Source organism: Neolamprologus brichardi, chromosome 18 (assembly GCF_056152115.1).
Source record: "Neolamprologus brichardi isolate AB-2024 chromosome 18, ASM5615211v1, whole genome shotgun sequence".
Classification (NCBI taxonomy): domain Eukaryota; kingdom Metazoa; phylum Chordata; class Actinopteri; order Cichliformes; family Cichlidae; genus Neolamprologus; species Neolamprologus brichardi.
The window spans coordinates 28,098,442-28,124,227 of record NC_142121.1 but is presented as its reverse complement, the minus strand read 5'-3'; the positions used below and the strand labels follow the sequence as shown (position 1 = coordinate 28,124,227).

At 41.3% G+C, this 25,786-nt stretch overlaps 1 protein-coding gene across 1 annotated transcript; it reads left to right on the top strand.

The window, feature by feature from the left end:
- The first annotated feature begins 6,682 nt into the window (after window positions 1-6,682).
- On the top strand, window positions 6,683-25,282 carry sgip1b (SH3GL interacting endocytic adaptor 1b). The gene is made up of 23 exons (XM_006786886.3): window positions 6,683-7,109; window positions 11,373-11,436; window positions 11,787-11,832; window positions 12,311-12,367; window positions 12,725-12,782; window positions 13,291-13,466; window positions 13,635-13,646; window positions 14,193-14,204; window positions 14,978-15,002; window positions 15,389-15,452; window positions 15,588-15,658; window positions 15,750-15,824; window positions 15,913-15,981; window positions 16,064-16,810; window positions 17,443-17,564; window positions 17,676-17,826; window positions 19,632-19,743; window positions 19,971-20,126; window positions 20,256-20,388; window positions 20,481-20,683; window positions 21,050-21,114; window positions 21,241-21,405; window positions 21,517-25,282. The coding sequence occupies exons 1-23, from the start codon at window positions 7,100-7,102 to the stop codon at window positions 21,537-21,539; spliced, it is 2,616 nt and encodes an 871-aa protein (XP_006786949.2). The 5' UTR covers window positions 6,683-7,099; the 3' UTR covers window positions 21,540-25,282.
- Window positions 25,283-25,786: the final 504 nt, after the last annotated feature.

Genomic DNA, 25,786 nt, shown 5'->3' with positions numbered 1-25,786 from the left:
AGTCCCCATAGACCACTATTTATAAAATGTGCAACTACACTCAACTTTGTTCAGAAATAAATAGCTAATTTCCCCATATATGCCAACCCACTTTTCATGCAAACATCTGATACATAATATGGATGTGTGTGTGTGTGTGTATTCATATATTTGTGGGGACCAACAGCCCTTATAGGAACCAAAATCCTGGTCCCCACAAGTTTGAAGGCATTTTTGAGATTCAAAATGTGGTTTTAGGGACAGGGTTACAGTTGGGTTATGGTTAGGCATTCATTTTTCATGGTTAGGGTTAGGATAAGGGTATGTCAATTAGATGTCCCCACAAGATATGAATCCCCGACGTGTGTGTTTGATTGGACGAGTGTGTCTACTATTAGACCAGCTAAGACCATATATGTGTTTCAGTTTTGCAGGGTGAACGTCTACTGTGAATGAACGTCTACTGTGAATTATTTTACACTAATTGCACGTGTCTGTGTTTGTGTAGTTCACCCATGTGGTCTATGGGCTGACCCAAGCTGAGTTCTTCATAGGCCTTTATTAATTACTTGTATGCCAAAATATGTGTTTATAAGGAAATTGTTGTTTCTGAATAGGTCAAGACTCCCACTACATTGTTTATCCAGTTCAGCTTATTAGAGTCTTAAATCCAAGCATTAGCATGTACATGCCACCTATGTCTTTGTACAGTGTACTCAGTTCATTTGATTGTCAACTAGTTACTAACTAGTAACTATTCTGATATTTAAGTACATTTTTTAAGGTGGCATATACTGGTTATTTTCCACTCAGTAATTTGACTCTTGGAACCTTCTAGAGTAATTTTGCATAATTTACAGTTTAAAATAATCTTTTATTTTATCTTATAATGGGCCTGCAGTCCCTCGGGTCATCTTAAAGAGGCCTTAAAGAATAAAGGCCAACTTTCTTCTGATTGGCTGCTTCTCGTAAACAGAAGGTCCAGACAGCAGCTGGGTGTGGCTGCTGTGCTCACAGTAAATAAATCAATAAAACTGTGGAAATGTAAATCTAAAATGCTAAAACTCTGATTTTGGCCTATACGGATTACATGCACACATTTGACCACATGAATTGAAATCAATGTGAAAATCCACCATTAGCTGCATATAGATGGCTGAACATAAGGAAAAGCACAATAGAGCCACATTAAGTTATAAAGCCTCTCTCGATCTGTATTTTCTGAGTAATCAATCATGAAAACGATCCAGTTAAACTTAACTAAATGTTATAATTTCAGCTTTACTTGAACCATGTGTTGATTGTATTAATTTTATTATTTTTTGGAGAATGTTCCTTTAAATGATTACATCATCCACTTTGCTCCTTTTTCCCCTTCACCATGTCCCTCTGTACTCCCAGCCTTTTCTGCCCAGAGACAATTGGCTAATTCACCAGTGTATAACACTGCCACCTCCTGATCCACAGGACCGCCAGCTGTCTGGCACACCTTTCCGTGGCACACTTAGTCCATCATAACATTCAAAATCACATCTCTCGCATCAGAATATGCAGACTCAACGATGTTAGCTGCAGGTTTTATTACCACATGACTTCAGCCATATTTTCATTAGTGGGGGAAAAGAAATGGAGAACAGATTCATTTGCCTCACGGTCACAACCAACCCTGCCTGGGTTTATTACATGTTATGCTGTGTGATGGTGATGGTGTGCCATCTAGTGGAAGAAATGAGGAAAATCCCATCACGCCATTGCCTAAAGACATCTATACTGTGACATTCCCTGCTAAAACGTCTGCATTTTCACACAAGGACAGTAAAAAATTACAGCTTGATTTTGCGTGTTGATCGCATTTTGTAGCATTCGGGTCACAAGAGAAAGCGTGCAGTTGCAGTACTTCTTTTGTTTTTCCCACAGGCTCAGCTGACATCCACGAGTCTGTGACTTTAAGAGACGACCAGGACACACTGCAAAGCTCCCATGAACACTCAAAGTCTCTTTGTTATCGGCTTCATAAAAACAGGTGCTGGAGGGGAAGAAGCACAGAGCGATTTATGTAGCAGTTTATTTTTTGTTTGGAGGTCTTTGATTTTGCAGCCACTCGTTTCACATGATGTCTAGTTTCTCCAGACAACTGGTGGTTCTTTTATGGCGATATGTTTGCTTTGATGTTTGTTTGTTTCACTTTTTTCTTCTTTTTTTGTAAAAATAAAAAGAAGACTAGTGTGGAAAATGGGGGAGAATTGAAAAGAAGCTGTTTTCTGGTTTATATATAAATAAATAAAAAATAACCAATCTGCTTAAGAAAGTATTTAATAAATATCAGACAAAAGCCACCGTGGCCAGGCCTCATTTGCCATCTATTAATGTTTTATTTCTTGCACTTCCACAATCAGTTTTTTAGAGTTAATGGGCCGAGGTGGGTGCATATTAAAAGCATTTTTTAAGCAGTCTATGATGTCAAATATTTAGATGCTGTGACTGATTATAAATGAACATGTAAACAACATATAATTACATAATAACATATAATTTACTGTTCACTTATACGTCCTCATTTTCCTTGCTGTTGGAACTGTGGGGATCTTTTAAAATATGACTCATTAACAAGGCTGATTATTACGATCACTCTGAGCCGCTGTTTCTGAGGTCCCATATAACTAATTTCAATGATTTGTTGTTTTTGAAAGTAATGCAAATAATATTTAAAGCGAAATCAAAGTTACTCCCAAACTGCGTACAAAGGTTTTTCTGACTACGGAAGAGTAAATATGTTTTGTCAGATTTTTGTAAGTTGACTGTAAAAAAAAAAAAAAAAAGCAAAGAAAGAGATTAAATGAAGATGTATTTCTGTTGTTGATGCTGATATGTGCATAAAAATGTGCAATTCATTTGCAGTCTGCAAACAAATGTTCTACAAATATATTTTTGAGCGTCATATGTGAGAGTATTGTTGCTGTTCTGTTTGTTGATGTTATGTCGTTCTAGTCTTTCTAAGGAAGCTGCGGTACTTTTGATGATAGAATATAGGCCGAGCATTAATTTAAGCACGTGAGCCTGTTCAGTCATTATTTGTAACATGGATCTTATATGAACTGTTTTGTACAGTCTGTGTAAATGTGATGACTGAATGAATGCTTAAACATCAAATATTATTTTTTTTATGTCTCACTTTTAAACCCATGTATCTATCAGATGATAAAAGAATTGAAGAAACTAGAAAAGTACACTTTTGCCCTGCAGCAGAAACATGCCCTCTATGCCTCTTTTCATAGGCGGAATAAAATAATAGCTCTTTGGAGGGAATGACAGAGATGTGATATCATTTAAATAATAGCAATTACATCACGCAGGAAGTGACAGTGCTTTTGACACATGAAAAGTGGCATTAATAGTTGCGTAATATCAGACAGTAGCCAACACAAAAGAGAGAAATTCATAGTTTAATTACTTTCTGCACAGCTGGCCAATCAGCGTGTGAGGTGTTCGTGAATGTTTGGACTGTTAGCTTCAGAAAGTTAGAGAACCAGTGTGAAAGCAATTCTGCTGACATATCTATGACTTAAATATATTGCTCGCAGCTTTTAAAATGTCTCTGTCTCAACCAGTTCTGAAACTCACACTTAAAGGTTGAATGGAGCAATGGAAAGACTGTTTTGTGGCATATTATGATAATACATTAAAGTGAAGGTGCAGTGTAAAGTTCATCAGAGCTAAAAAAAAAAATAAAAAATTAATTAATTAATTAAAAAGTCATAGCTTAGCTGGACAAGATGTGGTAATAGTATGGACATAAGGTTGAAACAAGAAGGTAATAATGTGGAAATAGTACGTTATTACCACTTAATTACCAAAGTAATGTCTTCTCTTTTCTCTCCTCAGCCCCCAGTTACTCACAGCAGATGGCTGCCCCTGCCTCAGCCTACCTTTCTTGGGGTTTTCTCTCTAATATTGTAGAGTCTTGACCATACAACATAAAGCAACTTGGGGGCCACTGTTGTTGTGTATTGGTGCTATATATAAATAAAACTGAATATATTTAAATCAAATACTAAACAGCAATAGTTTGCACAGGTGTACCTAATAAAGTGGCCTCTGGGTGTAGCTTCTGTAAGGCTTGAGTAACTTTATTCAGCAGGTGGCAGTATTGAGTCACTAAGAGCGAAAGGATTTAGTCCTGTTGCAGTTTCCTGCAGTTAGATCTCTGTGCAGGCCGTCATTAAAATTCAGTCTAACCTATTTGTACACTGTGTGGGACAGCATCACTACAGCCTCACACATCTGCGTCTGTAGACACATGTTTGCCTAAATAGCTGTTTCTTGTTTTTGTCTCACTAATATTTGTGATCTGTTCACAGCTTTCTTTCACTCCTGTCTCTCTGACACCCAGAGCCCAACAATAGCAGTAATGCCAGGCTAACAGAACAACTCACACCTCATTCTCCTTGTGCTCTTCTCCGTCTGGCTCTCCTTTGCTAATCCCACTTGCCATGACCTCTGAACCCTGGATGGCATCTTACATAAGAGGCTGATTGAGGGAAGCACACGGGTGCAGCTTGAGGTGTGTTGTGCCAGCTCGTTTAAGCTCATTAACGGTTACTCTAGGATACAAATAAACAGCTACAAATAAACTTCAGTGGCAGAAGCCGGGGAAACTTATTCCGATTTACAAGCGTCGTGTTCAGCTTCTGGTTCTCTGAATATTTTAGGTTCCAAGGTTTGGAACGTTTCTTGTTTTTCATTTGGCTGCCATAAAGGACACTGACTCTAACATTTAGTTGTGTCTGCATCTGATTACACTGTGAATATACACTTAGCATAGAACAAAACAGCTGAGGGAAAGAACACACGTTTGAATTTTCTACTGTTTTAAAATTATGTGACCTCCACAGTGGGGTCTCCCCCCAAACAATCAAACACACGCATACACCCACAGACCCATCTGTCCTTGCTGTATCGGTGAGGGTGAGTCACTCTGCTCCAAATGTCCAGCACGCTGCCATTAAAGCAGATGAATAATCAAACCACTGCTTTGACTAAAGCAATTGGTCTAACACGCGCACACAGTCATAGTTTGTCCTTTGTCCTTCCCGCTCTTTCTTTCTTCCAGGCTAACATTTGGGGTCCCTCCTCCCAGTGAGCACGTCTTATGATTATAGCTGACAGGGTGTACTCTGCGGTGGTAGATTTTCTGCTGTCCTCAAGTGGGACACATTTTTAGCAATAGAAATAATCTTGCAGCTTTGTGAAGTCAGTATATTGCTCTTCTTTTCTTTCCAGAGAACTAGCAAAAAAACCTTTGAACCAAAAAAACCTCCCAAAAAGTGTGTCTTCAGCATTCCCCCCACAAATCAAAACCTATGTGACTGAAATTGAAGAAATGACCTCCTCTTGTCATCCTCTCGTTGTTAGATCTGATTGCAGCCCTCCACAGCATCAAAGCCATTATTCCAATCTACCTGCTAAAGCTTAAGTGGCTCACTGGTTCTGATTTGGACTTGTATTACTGATATTTTCCAGTCAGATTCCACTGGGAATTCTTGTTCAGCTTCTTTTTCCTGAAGGGCTACCCTTTGGATGACTCTTTCCATTACTGTGTTCTTCCCATTCCATTCAATGGTCTACAAGCCACTAAATGTGTTTAGTGGTAAATTAATATTTGTAGAAGCTGCACAACTGTTGTCTGATACTTCCTAACTTCCTAATGAATGGAAGTTATTAGCATCTCGACAGACAAAATAAAAATAAAGCAATAAACAAATGCAGGTTTTATGGATTGCTTCTTGTTTTCCTACACAGTACGGGAGAAAAGGCTGAATGTAAAAGCTTCTTTGTTTCTGTTTTCAAAGAAGAAACACACAAATACAGTCACGAAAAGCCGTAAAGGGATAAATGCAGAGTTGTACCACATTATTTATGCACATGCTCAAATATTGATGTCTAAAAACAGCAACAGCCCCACCTGAAGAATGAATTAAATATATTTTTGTATTAGCAGAACACTCTATATGAGGAAAGTTTCAAGGTTAGGTTTCATGATCAGCCACCAGCACAGTGAAGTGACCCAGTATAGGCACTGGTCCACTTTTAGCTGTAGAATATTTGCATGAAAAAGGACAACATAGAGTTTTAAACTCACAGCAAGCGAGTCCTGTGTTTGAACCCACCGGCCTGTGGGGGGATCCTTCTGTTTGGAGTTCTACCTGTACCTCTGTGGGTACTCCAGCTTCCTCCCACAGTCCAAAGACATGCATGTTAGGTTAACTGGTAATAACTGGTGATTCTGAACTGGCCTTAGGTGTGACTGTAAGCATGAAAGGTTGCCTGTCTCCCTGTGTTGATGGCGAGGTGTATCCCGCCTCTCGCCCCAGCATGTCTGCAAAGAAAACGGATGGGCGACCTTTTTGCAGTTCAGAAAATTTTAATGAATTTAATCATCATAAATCATAAAACAAAACCCAAATACAACAGATTTATTTTCAAAGCAACAGCAATATTTGAATTAATTCAAAATGAAAGAAAATAGTGTATTTTATTTTATAAGACCTTGCATAGTATGTAGTGTGCCTGCTCAAGGCAAGCCAAGAGGTGCTTAGGCATCAGGGGACAGCAGCCATGTGACCGTGGTTTCAGGGATTGGTTTAGTGCAGATGTGACATCAGCAAGCCTCCCACTCCCTCCCTCCGCCCCTCTCTCCCCTGGTCTTTCTCTGCCTCTCTCTGCCCCTCTATCTCTCTGTAGCGCTCTGTTTTTTTTTTCCCTCTGCCTTTCCTCAGCATCCCCCCTCTCAGCGATGGCGTGTGTCAGTGCCGCTCGGCCGTCTGTGGCCTAACGCACACAGAGAGGACCACTATTCCTCTCCCGATTTGCAGCGCATTCCTCGGGTGTCTCTTCTCCCCGTGTCCTTCACCGCTCCTGCTGCCTTGCAGCTCCCACCCCGCCTCCCCGTGCGGGTGTCTGGGAGTCGGGCCCTCGGGGGTGGAGGAAATCAACATCGTGCTTCGCTGGGGAGCTGTGCAGAATTAGCTATGCCCTGCCCAGGCATCTTTTGACCGGTCGGATTCCTCCATTTCTGCCCGCCTGCAATCCAGAGGGCAGCGTAGGATGAAAATCTGCGATCATGATGCAAGGTAAATGATGTGTGCACTCTTTTTATTTTCCACGTCCTGTTTCTCAGCGTCCTCCTCCTGCCCTCTTGTGTCCTGCTGGGCCATTAAAAAAAGTGAATGCAGTGATGTGATCTGTCATGCCGTGCGGACCTCTGGTACGACTGAGCTGTATGCATGACCAGTGTGACAATGTGGCTATTGTGAGTACTTGTGCGTATGCGTGTGTGTGTGTGTGTAAGATTTATAGAAAGGTAGCTGTAATGCCTGAGAAGATGTTTGTGGTGTAGAAAGGGGGGAGCTGCCATTCACAGTGGTAAAGTGTGTACAGAGTAATGTCCTTTTGGGTTTGTGTTTGTTTTTGCGTGTTTGTGTGTATGTCTGTGTGTGTGTGTGTGTGTGTGTGTGTGTGTGTGTGTGTGTGTGTGTGTGTGTGTGTGTGTGCATGCATGCTAATCTTGCAGTTATGTCATATAAATGTGTATGTAAGGAGACATGTGACCACTCCAAGTAGCTGTACTCATTCATTACTACTAGCTGTTGCTATCAGGTGATCCTTCAGTCTCGGAGCATTTAGTGCATGTCTCATATAAACTGAAGTAAAGGATGCTGTCCTACAGTTAGGTGAAGTACATTATAAACCATCCTGCTCTGCATGAGTGATGCTGGGTCTTTATCATCCATTTGTGCCTACGTGGTAATGGAAGGTGGCTATTATTAGCAGAGGGCCTGCAGTCAACCTAACATGATATTGTACTCGGTTCATAAGCTGGAGGAAACTCACACAGATGTCACAAGCTCACTGTAGCCTTTGTTAGCTACATGTGCACACAGTGTTAGCATGTAGTTAGTGACATTTAGTGAGGTCTGGGCTAAAATATAGGTGTAGTAATATGCTTCTTGGGCTTAAGATAAAATGTGCAGGTCCTCTCTATAAATCAGAATCATTAATTGCAGTAGTGTGGGCAGTATTCTTGGCCAGGTGGCCTATTTGTACTAGAAGTTTATGCTTTAAAGGCCACATTACTAGTTTTACAAGTTTCAGACACTGTAATTCCCGCTGATCATTTTCCATGGCATACCATAAGGTATCAAATTGATTTTTTCTTCCAGGCAGGAGTAAATATCAGGAGTGTATAAAAATCAACTTGCAGAAACTTGAAACCTACTTGAGATAGGGCTGGAAGCGCGTAAAAAGAAGAAAACCAAGGGAGTGGGTGGAAAGGATGGACGTTGTGGAAAGGGCAGAATTTATTGTCTGCTAACATAAAGTTAAGATACTGTAAGAAACTGTAAATATCTAAAATACTGAACAAAAGTCAGAGGATAAGATGTGAAGAGAAAGCAGAGAAAACCTGTTCAAACCGCTCATCAGAGCAGAACTGTTCTTTTTCCTTCTTTATTTGAAACCTCCTCTGTGTCACTGGCAACAGCGGCATGCTAGTTGCGCTACACGCAACTGACAACCAAGATAGCTGACTAGCTGTTTGTTTTAGGGATTTACACAAATTATGGGCGCCATTCTTCTGTTTATCGAGGTTTGCGTTTATACAAACTGTGTCATAGTCTGAAAGAACTTGACAGTGAATCCAAGGCATCGTTCTTGACAATACTTTGTCTAAGAACATTAGTCAGTTTCCACTGTGAACATTTCTCCTACAGCTTTAGTCTTATCTTCTTTCCTAGATGCAGTTTCCTTTGTTGTAAATAGCTGTGTCAGTGTGTAGCTTTCTTCTTGAGCTTCCAGCTGCATCATCTGCTAATTAACTGTGTAAAATGTAGAACAACAGTATATAGTAGAGAAGAGACTACAAGCTGCAGAACAGACGCTGCAAGGATACCTGAGGTTAAATTTGGTCATATTAAGAAAATGATATAGCTGTAAAAAGGCTGAAAGTCTTGTAGCACATTACCAATAAATGCAAATCCATTTGTATTTCATGTGCAGAGTAAAAAAAACCCAAAATAACTTGAATTTTAATCCTCGATTTTGAAAGTGGAATAATGGCACTATAGGGAAGTTACATAGTTAAATTATCAGCAGTAATGTGAAGAACATGTTATTTGTGAGTAAGTAGGGTGACGTGTGAATCCATCGCTTTGGTCCTTGGAAATGTTTTGCAGAATCGTGTCTAAAGATTGTGTGTCTGTGAGTTGGCAAGAAGGAGACCCTAACTCAACTATATTTACAGCTAGTATCATTAATTAGTATGATGCCTCTGTTTAATGAGGCTCTCCTCAGGCAAACTCTGTAAATGGGTTACAAAAACAACACAGTCCTGCTGTGACGCACAGTGTGATCTGCATCGCTTTGCAGTCAGTCTGACCAGACCTCTTGTACTCGCTCAGTGTGTCATACGTAGTCGTTCAACAGGTTTGTTACTCATCAGTGTTGGGACTGATCTTTACCAACAATGTCACATGCAGGTTAGGACTGGAGAGAAGAATCGTGGTACAGACCTGTGATTGACTAACAAAGAGACAGGATGCAGGAATAATATTTGCCAGTCGAGCCACTAATACGTCACATCACAGACCCTGTCAGAAGAATGTGAATGCTACTGATTAACATTTATATTTGTTAGGATTTAAGTATGAGTGAAGGTAATCACCACATCAGTGACTCGGAATTAATTTAATTTTGAAATGAGTTTCTTCTGTTTTGTGTTTATCTTAACGACAGAATATCTGTGACATGAATTAAAAAAGTAAGGCACAAAAAAATAATTAAAAGCAGTAAGTCTGTTTAGAAAATGTGATCCAGTTTAAGCACAGCATGCAGATTACACAAAGGGATGATGAGCAGAGCAACACACAAACGGTATCAGCTGCTTCTGAGTGGCACAAAATGTTCATCCTCCCAACTGTTCATCACACGTGTCCCTGTCGCTCTGGATTTGACTATCAACTGCACTCACTTCTTCTAAAACACAGTTATGCAAACCTGTCGGTTGTTTATTTGGGGGGAAAAGAAAATGCGTGCACACGCACTCAAACACACAGACTTTTTTTTTTTTTAAAGAAAACTGTGCTCTTTGTCAGAATTTGTGTAAGGTGTCTTTCAAAGATTTTTAAGTGGAGTACATTTAACTTTACACTTATTCAGACTTTTTATTTAAGTGAAAAGTTATATGTTATAGTGTAATAGTACGCAAGTCAAAATACATTAAAGTACCTAAAGTCACTCATCTTGGTTAACTGCACTTTCTGGAATATAAATACGTTGAATTATTGAGCCAGAATATGAGCCAGAATAAGTGATTCATTACTGTGACTAAGTGCTCTAGACCAGTGATGTTGGACTGGAGCACTTTTGACCTATTAATTCACTCATTAAATAAAAGAATACTTTATCTTTAATTATACCAGCAAACAGCCTTCATAGATAACACCCAGAGAATTTTTGTTCAGCACGTTAGCTAATTCTCTCCGCTTTGTGTTGCTAATTAGAGAATGTTAGCATGCTAACATTTATGCTTTAATGTGCTAACATGTTAATAGATGTGATGAACTCCAAACATCAGAATGCTAACACTGTAAATGCACGTTAAGCTAAAGTTATTATTAGTCGGGCCTAGGTAGCCTCACGGACCTGTTAGCATGCTCGCATGGCTATAGACTTGATGTAATTTTTAAATCAATACACTCCTGCAGCATGGAGCATCATTAAACAACCTCCAGTTATTTTTATTGTCAGTTGATAATAAGTGCTCCAAATTACATTTGCATACAGCATGTTCTGTGTCCTAATCATTTCAAAAACCTTTGAAAAATCACCATAAGGTGAAACAGAAAAAACGTTTTTCTTTGTGTTTATCGTTCTGATTGCATCGCTGCATGTTGCCAGCCGACAGTGCTGCAGGACTTTTGGCATTCAGTTTGGCTGATGGGACGCTGTACTAGATCCCTGGCTGCGCTGTTGAATCGTGCTAATGAAGTGAACACATTGATCAACGGTTGTTCATTTTTTCTTAACAGCCTACATAGTCATTAAGGGGACACTGCTTCGTTTTATGTGGAGGCTCTCTCCAGATTGCCTGGGGTTTGTTCCAAATCAATACGTTAATTTTTATCTCCGTATTGGGGTTACTGTAACTTCTCTGTATCCACTAGCCCGTACTCATCCCCAGGCTCTTATACACCCAGCCCATTACTCTTCTTTGTTATTTGCTTTCAAGTGCATTTTAATGTCTATATAGTTAATTTTATATTTGGCTATAACAACTTAAAATGAGTTCTTAATGATAATGTTCACGCGCTCCTTTCTTGTGTGTGTTTCTATGCTAGGACTGAAAAACCGAACCAGGAAAGCCCTGGGCTTACGAAAGAAAGACAAGGACAAAGAAACAACGTGAGTTTCCTCAGACACTCACTGGTAACAGGAGAAAATCCCTAAAACACTTTGAGAACTCATTGGTTTGAGAATGTGAATGCATAGAGATGTAAAACAACCCAAACTACTTCTACGACACTAATAAAGTTATTGTTGGATTTATAAAATTATAGGAAATTTTGTGCTATAGTTCTATGCGCTACCTGCAAAAGATACCAAAAATAATCTGGGTACTACAACATGGGTATTTTACATTAAATAATTTAAAACAAGACCTGGACCCACTTTTTTAAAACCACATACAAATGAAGAAAAATCTACTGGTATACTGGTACCTAATTCTTCCATCTGCTTGTTTTGTCAAACAGGAGCTCACCTGACAAAGAAGGAAGTGGAAGTGGAAAGAAAGGAAGCGTACGTACATACACAATGAAAGTGTTTCCTTTAATTTACCTGGTTTTTTTTGGCCCTCTAAGTGTTTGTGACTGTTTAACAGAGGAAACTATACCTAGGAGATTATAACAGCACAACAGGAAACTACAGCACAGTGACTTTAACAAGATTTAAACGGATTAGTTGGAGGTCTCTTCCTGTTAAAAGGCAGTTTTTCTGCACCGCTGTTTCCAAGTGCTGCTTTTAGGGGATAAAAATTTCATTTGGGTTCTTTCTTTACCTGGACATATAAACACTTTGGGAAGACTGTTAACTGGTGCTATGAATAAAATTACATTTAACTGAACTGGGCCTGCAGCAATAATTTATTCTGATTATGGTACATTAAAAAAATATAAAAGTATATTAAAAAAAATATAATTTTTGATATTAAAATAATTTTAGTATAACGTCATAAGCTTTTATCGTTTTGCCTTCTTTATGATCTCCGTTTTGATAGAAAAAGGCCAACGGGGCTCCCAATGGTTTCTATGGGGAGATTGATTGGGACAGATATGTAAGTATCCACAGCCTACACCTGCACATTTTCTCTCTTTGTCTCTCTTTTTGCATGCACTCTGCAGCTCTGGCATTGGAAATACTTGCAGTGCTGTGCTGTGCAATCAGTGTCATGTGACGCTAGGTTTAAAATTACCGAGTAAAGGGTACAAACGTGTGTGAGTTATGGCGGTGCATAATCTGTGAGTCAGCAGGAGCTTCATCTAGCAAGTGGAACGTCTCCAGCAAGACATCTGTGAAATCTAATCTACATTTCTATGCGCTGCTGAAGAGTTTGAGGGTGGCTTTGTTACAGTGTGTGTGATTGGCTAGAAATGACCGTCACCATTTCCCTCTCGCTGTCTCTCTTTTGCAGGCCTCTCCTGATGTAGATGAGGAGGGCTTCAGCCTCCGGCCTGGTGACGAGGGTGATGATATCCTTTTAGTCGGAAGGAGAAGTAGCACACTTAGGAGTCTTCGCCAGCAAAAACTATTGATCTGTTTGGCTTTGTGACTCATTGGTTGAGTGCTTCTCAGCATTAAATAGGCCAAATCCCTGCGTATGTGCACCCCTGCTGCAAGGCAGCCGGACACAGCCACATTACGTCGAACCGGCTTTACAGTTGTCGCTAAACCACAGTTCTCATTAACCACTGACGCTCAGTTCTGCTCCCACAGGTGTCAGCAGTGGGAGTATATGTTTGAACTGGATTCATAGATAGTTGACACTGTGGAGACCTTCCCTGAGCAGGAAGATTTAGTGGAGGCGGAGAAGGAGTGTCAGTTACAGCAGTTGTAATACTGGTAACTGGGACACAGAATGGATGTCTCACTCCTGTCCTGCACCGTTGTCCTTGCTTTAAATGCTACAGAAAGTTGAACTATCTGCATTTTTGTACAGCATGTTGTACTTCCTCCTCTTTGCCCTTTACAAGTGTTCACCAGCCTCCAAAGAAAAGCACTTTTTCTCGTCCAGCGACTCAGAGGATGACGAGGACAGCAAAAAAAAGTTCAAAATTAAGATCAAGCCGCTGGTGTCAGACAGTGCCAAGTGTGTGCTTCCATCCATGGACGAGCTGAAAGCGTCAGTGGGAGGCCTGGCGCTGTCCCCGTCTCTGGTGAGTGCTGCTGATCTGCAGTCCTGTTCTGCTGCACAGTTGCGAAGAGCACAATAGTCACGCTCAATGCAGTTCATATACTTTAGCAGCTGCTAATTTCTCTCAAATCTGTTTGACTCTCTGCCTGCGCTTGTCTTTTCTTCTCACTTATTTGCTGCCCTCTTGTAGAGGAGAAGTCCGGTAAGCCTGTCACACATTTTCACATCTGTATCAGCACCCTGACAGATGGCGTGAGATGTGGTGAAAACGCTTGATGACGTGTTCCCTCCTGTCGTAGTGATCTCGTAGACTGTCTTCGCTGGCTTTCGTTTTTTTTCCCCTGCATGCACTTTCTTTCCCAACCTCACTGCCTCACAAAAAATCACAACTTTCTTTTTCTTCTTGCTTCTGTTCCTTCAGTTTTTTCCTGCTCAGCGACAGCTTTACTTAAACCTTTGTGGCAAAGCGTGTGCGTTACATAATGCAAAGCAAACCTAACACACATACAGTTCCAAACCCGTTGATCTAGAGACCCTGCTGTCTTCGGTGTGAGGCTGTGTGCGTGCTGATTGTAGGTGATGCTCGTGTTGTCCGCATAATCTCCAGGGAGTTACGGCTCATGCTGCATTATTGAGGCTTTGCGGTTAAAGTAAAGAGATGCGGTGTGTGTAGTTAGTGTCCATTTGACTGATTTGTCACTCACTCTCTGACCCAGGTCTGTTCTCTCTTCCTTTTTGCTGGTCTCAGAGACGCAGTCCGGTAAGTTTCCCCTCTGCTGGCTGTTTTACCACTGATAGCCCCAAATGCAGCTTTCTGATCTCCGCTGCCTTACTCTGTAAAATGCAGAAAATAAAGAGAAACATTTTTATCTCAGGCTGTAGTGCTGTTCATCCGTTGTTTAGTTAGCGAGTTGCCTTGTCCACCAGAGATACCGACCGGAGAAATTTCCGCCTTCTCTTGAATACGTGACACTTGACTTTTGCCTCTCAAAGCTCCAAAAAAATGTACCACAGCTCAGCAGAAGGGGTGCGCCATTAATGTTTACACCTTGTCATGCTGTCATGTCAGCATGAGCCTCCCATCACGGGTAGATGCACACTTCCTTCTGCTGACTGACACAGTTAGCATGTGTGCTTCGTTCACGAAAAGACTCACAAGAAAGTTTGTATATTTTTCTGATGATCATTTCTGAAAGGAGGCATTTCTGCTTTTCAGATGCTTTTTATTTTTCGAATGGAGCTGGTAGTTACGATTTGGCAGCACTAGACAAAGCACAGACTTCTCAAGCTGATGTCTCCAATTCTGTTCAAGTCACACCAAAACTATCAAGACTGATGAAGAGCACTTAAGCCAGAGGAGTAATACACAAATTAGATTTCCTATAATCGTACTGTGTTTTGATATAATAAGAAAGAAGAACATCTTAAAGGACTGAAGATCATGTGTATTTGTATACGGTGTATAATATGATCTGTAGCCTTACTTTTTCTTTTTTTTGGATTACTTTTTTTTACTTTTCTTTTTTTTTGCAGGGGCAGATAAAAAGGAACTTGTCCTGTAAGTACACATCTCTAAAAATCGCTTTTCAAAATTCCTCCCGTATTCCTGTACTTGTGCTCATAACCACGTTGCTACTGCACGCATATTAAAGAGGATATATTATGCTCTGTACCCAGCTATTTGAGGAGCTTTGCATGATTCAGGGTTCAAAATAATCCTTATTTAACTTATTCTAAGCCTCTGTGTAGTCATTTTTTAAATTCTATGTCTGAAACAAGCCTTTTAAGCATCTCTTCCTTTAAACCAACTTTCTTCTGATTGGCTGCCACTTGTGAACAAAAGGTTTGAACAGTTGGTGGATGGGACTTCTCCACTCCTAACCAGAACAACATAACCGTAGTCTCAGCAGAGCAGGAGCTGAGCTTTTGTTATTTTTCTTATAGGTGAGGAGATCGCTAGACCCAGACGCTCGACCCCGATACCGAGTCCTGCCCCAGAGACGCAAAGGTCTGTCATCCTTTTAGCAATGTTGGCAAATTAAACGCTTCTTTCATTAAGATGGTATGCTATTGCTCTGCTTCGGATGTCCCTTGAGCAGCTATGTGTGCTATTTTTTTACTTGTTGCATGTGTTTTTTTGCAGTGACAGGCTGTCACAGAACACTCCTGCCTTCTTTGAGCTGCCTTTACAGAGAAAATATGCCAGATATGACGGTCAGTCCTCCATTGATCGGACATAACTTTACCCAAATGAATAAACTCCCTTTACAAAGGTGACACTGTTCCCCCCTTTATCCAATGACAGTGGTACCTTCGGACGCGTGGGGAGATTCTAGACCCCGATCAGAATCACAGCTGAGCAGAAGTTTTCCAACAGGGGGTGAGCAAACACGAGTGAACTTTATCTCTGTTGTAATTCGTGTTTCTAATGAAGTTGCGCTGACCTTGAATCGTTGCACCTGTCGCAGCTCCGCCTCCACTCCCTCCAAAAAACATTCCATCGAGAAGTCACTACGGCTATCCTTCAGAATCTGCTGGTAAATTTATTTTCAAACATCAGTCAAGAATATAGTTAGATCAGTCAGCTGTGATCTCACTTCTCCAATATACTCTTTGCAGCCGATCTACCCAACGGGAGGGCGGCTCGCAGTTCGGCACCAATCTACCTGAATGTCCTCTCCCCAGCCTCTTACCGAGGCTCCCCTGCCCCCGACCTAGACGACGTCTTTGGACCCACGAGTGAGGACACCATGTCTCCCAGATGGGTTACTTTCACCGATGACAGGCCCCCACCGCCCGATGAACCGGCTCCACCTCCGCCACCGGACTCTCCTCCGCCAGACACACCTTCATCCACCCCCTCCACCCCCTGCCTCTCACCTGGACCACCTCCAAACGAACCCCCACCTTCACCTCCGCAGTTTTCCCCTGGGTCTCCTCCTCGTTTCACTCCGCCAGACTCGCCTCCCTCCATCCTACTCGGACCTCCTCCTCCAGATGAACCAGCCCCTCCTCTGCCCCCAGAATTCTCCCCCTCTAATTCCCCTCCTGGGTGCCCTGAAGAGGATGCTATTGATGAGGAGGTGCTGCAGTTTGCAGAGTACTCTTCCTCCCCTGCCCCCATCAGCCCTGTGCCTCCTCTGCCAGCGGAGCGTAGATCCCCTCGTGCTGGAGTCACGTCTCCGCTGGTCTTTGGGGGTTTAGGGGGTAAGAGGACTCCAGAAGGTGTAAACCTGAGAGAAGATGTACCAGACTTTGTGGGTTCCCCCAGAGAGCTGACACCAAGCTTCAGGGGCACGCCACCTCCTCTTCCTCCAACTACCTACAGATCTATCATGTCTTCCCCGGGACCCTACTCAGGCAGCAGTGAGTACTCTTGTGTTGCTGCAAACACGCACAGTGGCCTCTTCGAGATTTATTTACACCAAGCACGATTAATGTTTTTTATTTAAATTCTGCAGTGTCCTTTAATTTTGTTTGCTTTGAAAAAGGTGAGAATGACGAGGCCACCAGCACAGCCACAAAAATAAAAATCACAGAGATGAGCAGGTCAAACTTTAGTGACATCTAGTGTTGTGATTGTGAAATGACAGCGTTTTGTTTGTAGTGCATAACAGGTCTTATCTTTCCAGAAATATAAGGAAATATAATGTTGATATTAAAATGCTTAAATGGTCGTGTTTAACATATACCATCATTCAACTGGTGAATACAGAGAACAAGCATCCCACATCAGACCAGTATGAAAATTACAGGATGCTTTCTATCAGCACAGAGATCAAGCGGTAACGTCTTCCTACAGATTTTTTTTCCCCCGTGAATCAGAAGAACACCTACAAAAATCTCAACAGCAATTTTATTTCATGCCAGAACCAACCAGAGTCTCGCACTCCAGTTTCTCTCCAAACACAGCTGATAGAAGGGAAGTGCGGCAATAAAAATCTCCGTCACTGTGAACCGAAGGCTGTGCTAACCACAGACACTGGTATGTGCCACAGGCCCCTCATCTCCAGCTCGTCCTACCACACCTCAGTCTCGAGGCAGCCCAGTCCCTCCGCCTCCTCCTCCTCGTCCGTCCTCCCGACCAAAGCTGCCCCCGGGGAAACCAATCACAGACCTGGTATGTGGAAAAAGTTCTTTTCTTTTACCCTCTCTCTCTCCCCCTCATTTATCTTTTGTTCCTGAGACTGTTTTTTCATTCCGAACAAAATAACTTGTGTTACATCTCCAGACCCGGCCGTTCAGTCCGCCAGTTTCAAGCAGCCCCCCGCCTTTTGCCCCCCTGGCCCGGGCGGAGAGCTCTTCATCAATCTCCTCCATTACCTCACAGAGTGCAGCATCCACCCCAACTTTAGGAAGGGACCTCAACTTGTCCACCACAGGTATGCTACCAGCAAGATGGCTGTCATGCTCGTCTCTGCGGCTTAGCTGCGCATCTCAGTCCACATGTTGTCTGTCACTCATCGTGTCCTTGCCTCACAGTCTTGTCCCTCTCCATGATTCTCTCTTCCTGATGTCTCTGCTCACTCAGAGGCCTCGCAGCCTCTGGTATGGTTTGACCACGGCAGGTTTTATTTAGCTTTTGAAGGTGAGTTGAGCTACAGTGCTGCTGTAGTGACACCAGTGCATGCACTGTACGCACCTGCCCCGTTTCTTTACTGGCTGTGTCCGCAAGAGTGCTGCCACCCATCCCCATCTCCTGCTCACTTACTTAGAATCCAGATCCATGATCGAGGCTTTGGCTTTGCTTTAATTGTTTTTGAACTATTCTGTCCTCTGTGTGTGAAACCCACCTTCAGGCAAGTAAGATATAACCAATGTTCCCTCTAAGCTGCGCACGTGCGCAATTGCGCACTGCTGGCACGGTCTCTGCGCACAGAAAATCTGTGTTGCGTACAAAAAAATCTAACCTGAATTGAAATTAAAATCAATAGTTTAACAATTCTGTTTTGCAGTGTTAGTCAGTAAGTGACTGGCTGCTTCGTAAGGGATTAGAACGATGCCACCTTATCTCATAGTCCAACCAATGATGCGATTCACATTCGTATATACACAGCTAATCAACGTCATTGACAGGCTATGACAGCGTCCTTATGTGCCGACACCAGTGTTTTAGCGAGCAAAGCGGCGTGGCTGATGTGGAGTGAAGCCACGTTAATGACAACGTGTACAACCATTGGAGATGTGAGCAGGACAGACGGAACAATAGACGGAAAAAGTGTGGACTTTATACCAGTTTTTAAATTGTGTTGATAGGCCACGTAAAACCGGAGTTATGATAAAAATATATGCAATGTTTGGTTTCCTTGCTGAATACTATTGTTGTTTATATTTACTGCGGGAAGAAACGGTAAAAACTGCGTTTTATAAGAAAAAAGGCTTGAAAGCCTGTGAGCAAAAACAAACTCCACCCCCTCCCCTTTCCTATTTGTCCAAAAAAGTACCATGTCGACCAATCAAAAAATGATATGGCAACGTGGCATCTAGTTGTTAAGAAACGGGAGAAGTTTTAGGAGTGATGGCGGAGTGGCACAAATAATTTGTGTGGCATCAAATTTGATGCAGAACAGCTGATTGTTCTGTAAATAGTTTGAAATGTTTGTTTAAAAATTCCTTGGCTGCATTTAAAAAAAATAGCTGCAAAAAACTTTGTTGTTTGCCAAACTCAGTTACTTTTTTGAAGAAGTAACTATATAATTAACTGCCCAACATTGGTCATTATATACTATATTTTGCAGACAGGACTCTCTCCCAGACCACAAACTCATAATACAAGTCAGAGCTTTATGAAAAAAAAGAAAAAGAAAAAAGTAAGTTGTGTTTTCAAAATTGGAGTTCAAGTTATTTTTACTTCCAATAGTGTTAACATACTACACAGGTCAATGACTAGATTTTTTTTAAATTTTCATTGTAAGTGAGCTATAGCAGTTAATTAAAAGTAGTGTAACATAAATGTAAATGCTGTAATTTGATTATTTTAATAAACCATGTAACTTGGATGGATTAGATGCCAGCGTGACCACAGTACACACGTCTGATGTCGCTCACAGTGCTCCAAGGGACCGCTCAGGGAGTTTGTGTGTTCGCTCAGACACATGAAAAATTCGAGGGAACATTGGATATAACCCAACTACGGTTTTATAAGGAGATGTTATAGCAGTGTCACTTGTGTTTATGTGTGTTTTAGGGTGCTCCAGAGGTCCCAGTCCACTCACCATGGGACCCCAAGACACTCTGCCAGTGGCAGCTGCCTTCACAGAAACCATCAATGCCTACTTTAAAGGCGCTGACCCCAGCAAGTAGGCTTACATTAAAAATGCACTGACATCATGTCAGCATGGATTTATGCTAAAACTGAAACAATGCACTGCTAATAATGGCAGACAGGGGAATATTTCTAAGGCAGACTGGGCTAGGTTGTTTTAAGCCTAATTAGGTACACAGTTCTTTGTATTCAGGGGTTTTATACTGAGAGGGATCTGTGAGCTTTATATTTTGTTTAGTTTGAGTCCTCTCTCTGCCTCAGATGTGTTGTGAAGATCACAGGGGAGATGGTGCTGTCCTTCCCCGCTGGCATAACCAGGCATTTTGCAAGCCACCCAGCTCAACCTATCCTCACTTTTAGCATCAGCAACTACAACCGACTGGAGCAGGTCCTCCCTAATCCACAGCTGCTGTGCTGGTAAGATGAAGATTACAGACAAACACATATGCTGGAGCGGACAGTTGCCCATTTTTACAGTCCAAACAAAAGAGATTCATAGTGTTACTTCATGCTGGCTGAATCAAAGATGTTCCTCTCATCCCTTAGTGATTCCACTACAGACAGTGTAGACAGAAAGGAGTTCTGGGTAAATATGCCAAACTTGATTAGCCATCTAAAGAAAGTGGCTGAACAGAAGCCTCAGGCGACATACTACAATGTGGATATGATCAAGTATCAGGTATATAATATCCGTTAATATTCACGGATGTGTTTTTAGATTTTTTCTATCTATCCAGTTATCTCACTGTCTTCTTTGTCTTTGCCATTTAGGTCTCAGCAGACGGGATCCAGTCCACTCCTTTGAACCTGGCAGTGAGCTGGCGTGGCGATGGCACCAACATAGACCTTAGAATAGACTACAAATACAACACGGAGGCTCTGGCTGCCCCGGTGCCGCTTCACGACATCAACTTCCTGGTTCCTGTTGATGGAGGCATTGCCAAACTACAGGCCATGATCCCACCTGCCACCTGGTGAGGATCCCTGATGACAAGGACTCTTAGTATGTGGTCGTATTGAGAGGCTAAGGCCGAGCTAGTATTGTAAACTGAGCAAACTGACGTGTATGTTAGTGCATCAACCGTCTACCTTTTACCATCTATTTGTAGAAACTAGGCTACATTATTTTCATACTCTGTATTTATATAAGTCTGTATTATTGATATGCACTGCATTCATAGTATTATTATATCTACTCTTTAGAGTACATACTTTAGAGTACACTGCATTTCGTTGCCCTGTACCTGTGCATGTGCAATGACAATAAAGTTGAATTCTATTCTATTCTATTCTACATGTGAGAGAGTAACATGTAACATGGAATTTCTTTCCTCATATAGGAATCCGGAGCAGCAGACAATACAATGGAAAATCCTAAGCCTGTCTCACAGGTCTGAGAATGGAGGCAAGTATTCATTTTTGCCATGTTCATAATATTTAACATTTTTAATTTCTACTTCATCTTCTTCTTCTTTGGATTTTAAAAGTAAAATCTTTTGGTCCCGTTACGCAAATATCACATGTCTGGCAGGAGTAGGGGCTCTCCTGGGCCGGTTCCAGATGATCGAGGGTCCCTGTAAACCCTCCCAGCTGGCAGTCCAGTTCACAAGCGAAGGAAGCACTCTGTCAGGCTGTGACATCCAGCTGGTCGGGACTGGCTACCGGCTATCATTGGTCAAAAAGAGATTTGCTGCAGGTCAGTTTAAGCATCAGAAACAGTGGCTGACTGTTTTCAGTCTGTGGTTTGTTTATATAAATGCACACGGACACTTCCCAACTATCTGACATGTCTTATTTTGTTTCACAGGGAAATATTTGGCAGATAATTAGCGGACCTGTTTGCGAACAGAACCAAGAAAATCAATGGCTTTTGACTGTGAAGACTATGGATCATCCCATGTTTAGTGCATTTGAAAATTTATCTTTAGGAGCCATTAGATTTAATGGCTGGAGTTTATTAGAGTAACAGATAACAACAAAGAGGTGAAATGTGACATTCTCGGTCAACTGACTGCTGCTGAGTTTATGCAAGTAAATACAAGTCATTAGTTTTGTGCACTTGGAACACTTATGAGCTTATATAGAGTAACGTTTAGGGAAACCCCGAGTCTATGTTCTTGTTAACTTAAAAATAATTGTAGATTTCATACAGTGATCCAGCTTTATTTGTTCTATTTTCCTCTTGTTTCACGGGTTATCACTTCGAATGCACTCTTAAAGATGATGTGAATAATTTGTATGACAAAACAATCTTAAACGAGGTGGAAAAGATGGAAAACGTTTTAACATAGGTTTGCTTTGCAGATGTATTCCAATTAGTTATAGTCACATGGTGCTGTCTGATTTGCACTGCCACCTTTAAATCAGATGTTTTTTGTTTATTTTCAACATGTGCGACTGTCGTGATTGTTGTCCAAGCAGAATGTATTCCTCTGTGTGGACAGCTTTGACACCGTCATATCCCTTTTATCTGTCTTATGATTAAAGGTGACAGTTTAAAATGACCTGCAGCACTGGAAGAACATCAGCACTATGAATCCTAAGGTGCTCTTGACACGGAATTATGTTTGCGCCTCAGTCCTGGGAACTTTAGGGAACAATTTGATCGTGGGTCGTGATCATTTCCTTCTAGCACATAAATTCGATTTTGTAGGGAAACTCGTCACAATAAAGGGCGGAATAATTCGAGCAAATAAAACTGTTTGCTCTATGATTTGTATGCTCGATCCATTTAATCATCATAAGCCCACGATAACCAAGATCCAAACTTAATGCTATTTTGCTTCCTTAGACTGAATGAGTTCTCTCCGGGTACTCCGGCTTCCTCCCACCGTCCAAAGACATGCAGCTTGTGGGGATAGGTTAATTGGAAAATCCAAATTGCCACTAGGTGTGAATGTGTGAGTGAATCTGAGCGCGAATGGTTGTCTGTCCCTGTGTGTTGGCCCTGCGACAGACTGGCGACCTGTCCAGGGTGTACCTCGCCTCTCGCCCTATGATAGCTGGGATAGGCTCCAGCGCCCCCCGCGACCCTGAAAAGGATAAGCGGAAGCGAATGGATGGATGGATGGATAGACTGAATGAACCATTTTGACTTGGTTAGCAAAGTTACATTTTGATTTATAGTCGTCGTGAGTGTTTTGGATTATTGGGGCTATATTTGTGGCCATATTTGGATGACAGGGTTGCGGGCTAAGTTCACTGTAGGTTCATTCAAGTAATATAGAGCAGAGACTTCTAGGACATGATGTGCAACACAGCAGGACATTTGGCAGATGGCTCCGAAAATAATCAAAAAGACCCACATGCACGACGGGTCCAGTTCCTATTAACAGAGGTGGTGCCTTGCAGAAAACGAGTGGCATAGTTAGTCCACTGAGGACACCACTGTCATTGGAAATGAAAAGGCTTTTTTAATAAATTGTAAATGTTAAAGGTGGATATCACCAGACGGTTGGGTGAAAGTCACATATCTGTTGATGTCTTCACAGACGTGAGTTTACTAACTAACGTTATCTCAGGATGATGGTGGTTGAGCTGAGTGCTTTTGTTCGTAGTATTGGTAAATGGTAAATGGTAAATGGCCTGTATTTGTATAGCGCTTTTACTAGTCCCGCCTAGGGACCCCAAAGCGCTTTACACATCCAGTCATCCACCCATTCACACACACATTTACACACTGGTGGAGGCAAGCTACAGTTGTAGCCACAGCTGCCCTGGGGCAGACTGACAGAAGCGAGGCTGCCATATCGCGCCATCGGCCCTTCTGGCCAACACCAGTAGGCGGTGGATTCAGAGTATTTTCATTCATTTCGTAAAATATCGATATTTGGTGTTCACGTATTGATAAAATACTGCAATAATATGCAGTGTCGATTTTTTTCCCCACCTCCTAGTTTATGGGGATTGACTCATTTTTGGAGGCAGCCTCGAGTGGACGTTAAAGGAACTGCAGTTTTGGTCATTTCAAAGTCAAAAATCAGGCCTCAGTTTGTTGAGTGCAAAAGAGTTTCTTTACAAACCACACTTGATGTGCTGGAAAGACTGTGCTCAGGGCTGAAGCGCATACATAACGCCATACTTTCACACACACAGCCTTTAAACACTACTACTGGAAGCATTTTTACCATTAACGAGTCGTGTTGGCAGAGAGTTAGAGCAGTGTGACCTGGTGCACAACAAACACATCGAATTACCACTAAAGGGCAAGTGCAATGTTGAGATACATCAAAGGTCTCACATTACAGGACACAGGTGGAGTTTGTGGTGGTGTTTTGTGGGTAGAATTGCATTATACTGTGCTGACGCTTGTGTGAAGCTGCTACTTTCACTGGGACAGCTTGGGTAATTTATCCAGAAATTATATTAGAAAGTCTAGAGATGCAAGAGTGCCATACACTGAGGAAAAGGACCTTTAAGTTTCCAGAGAAATCTAAAGGGACCAGGGCTATGGATTGTAGGAGTTGCCTTTGATGCTGCTTATAAACTCTGACAATAATCTTTGATGGAGGACATCACAGAGCAATGAAAAGAAGTGTCTATCAAAAAGACAGCACTATTTATTTCCCTGCTTTATTTTCTCCCTTTTCCCACCATGTCGAATAAATGTTTTATCATTTTCTAATAGCAATATTTAAAAGACTTAAGTGTAAAAAGTGTACATAAAAAGCTATGTTTCAAATATTTCTCTGAGCATATGGACGTGTCTGTGATCGTCTCTTGGTTTATTGATGTCAGCGCTCATAATGCATTTGGTTCTGCGTAACGACACACAACACTCTCTTCATCTAACGTGGGTTTCTTGTAACAAAAAAACAAAGAGGAAAAAAAAAAGAAAAGGTGTTGATGAATAACTCCAAACAGTGGCGCATGAAATCTGCACCTGTCCATCGCCGGTCTTATCAATGCAATACCACTTTATCCATTTCAGTGAGGTCATGATGTGTGTGTTGTTGTATCAGTGTGCTTTGAGAAGAGACTCCTTTGCCTTCACTTGCGCCTCCATTCTCTATTTTGCTGGTGATGCACCTTCAGAAACTCATTGTCAATCAAATCTGGCATGCGTTCAATGACGTACCCATCCCATGCATCCGATATAGGTGTTTGACATCCTCCTGTGTTTGACTTGCACACAAAAGCACACCTTCAATTTTCTTCATGAAACAAATTGTTGCTTCATGTCACATGTGTGTGTTTCACCTTTTTACAGAGCGTTTCCATATGTTGACTCACACTTTGGACTCGGGCGAAATTCAGTTCCTTAGAAAAAGAAACATGGCTTTTTTTTTGGTTGAGTAAGAACGACTTTTGTTTTTCTTCTGTTGAATATGCTTATATTTTTCTTTGCCTTATTTTTGAGTGTACACTAATATTCCAAAACCAGAGGTTTTCTGTAAGTTTATTTTTTCTACAACTTTTTTGGCTGTATGTATTCTTTCACTGCATTAGGATCAGAATATGCAAACATTTCATGTAAATTTCCCATCCAAAGATTTTGAGAGTAAATATATGAAAAAAAAAGTCATTATAATGTAATACCTGTTTTACTTGGTAATAAAGAAGAGGAAATAAGAGTCATTTATCTCCTTCTCATTTGTTCAAAGATGTAAAAATATAACACCTACAGGCACATAACCCGTAACATTAAATGTACATCCTGGCGCTTCAGCAATACTGTAAATTATTGTCTGTCATAACTTAATAGTGAGGTCAAATAGGCCGAAAATCATCATCATCAGTCATCATGTTATATAAATAAACACTCCCAAGCAACTACAAAAACAATCCTTAGTGGGATTATGGGAATTTTTTTACCCCGTCATGGTCTTATTCCTGTACATGATGACAGTTTATGAAGCAGGATGAAGGATGAAAAAGAGAATGAGCTGCCTAGTTAGTTAAAAATAAACTGTATTATAAGAATATACATAGATATAGATAAAAAGCTTAATTTACTCATATCCAGTTATTTACAAATCATTATCTTTTAATTTAATAGTTATCTTAATTTGATGTAATTATCTTTTAGTATTTCTTTCATCTATTCCATATTCTTTTTAAAAATGTATTTAATACAC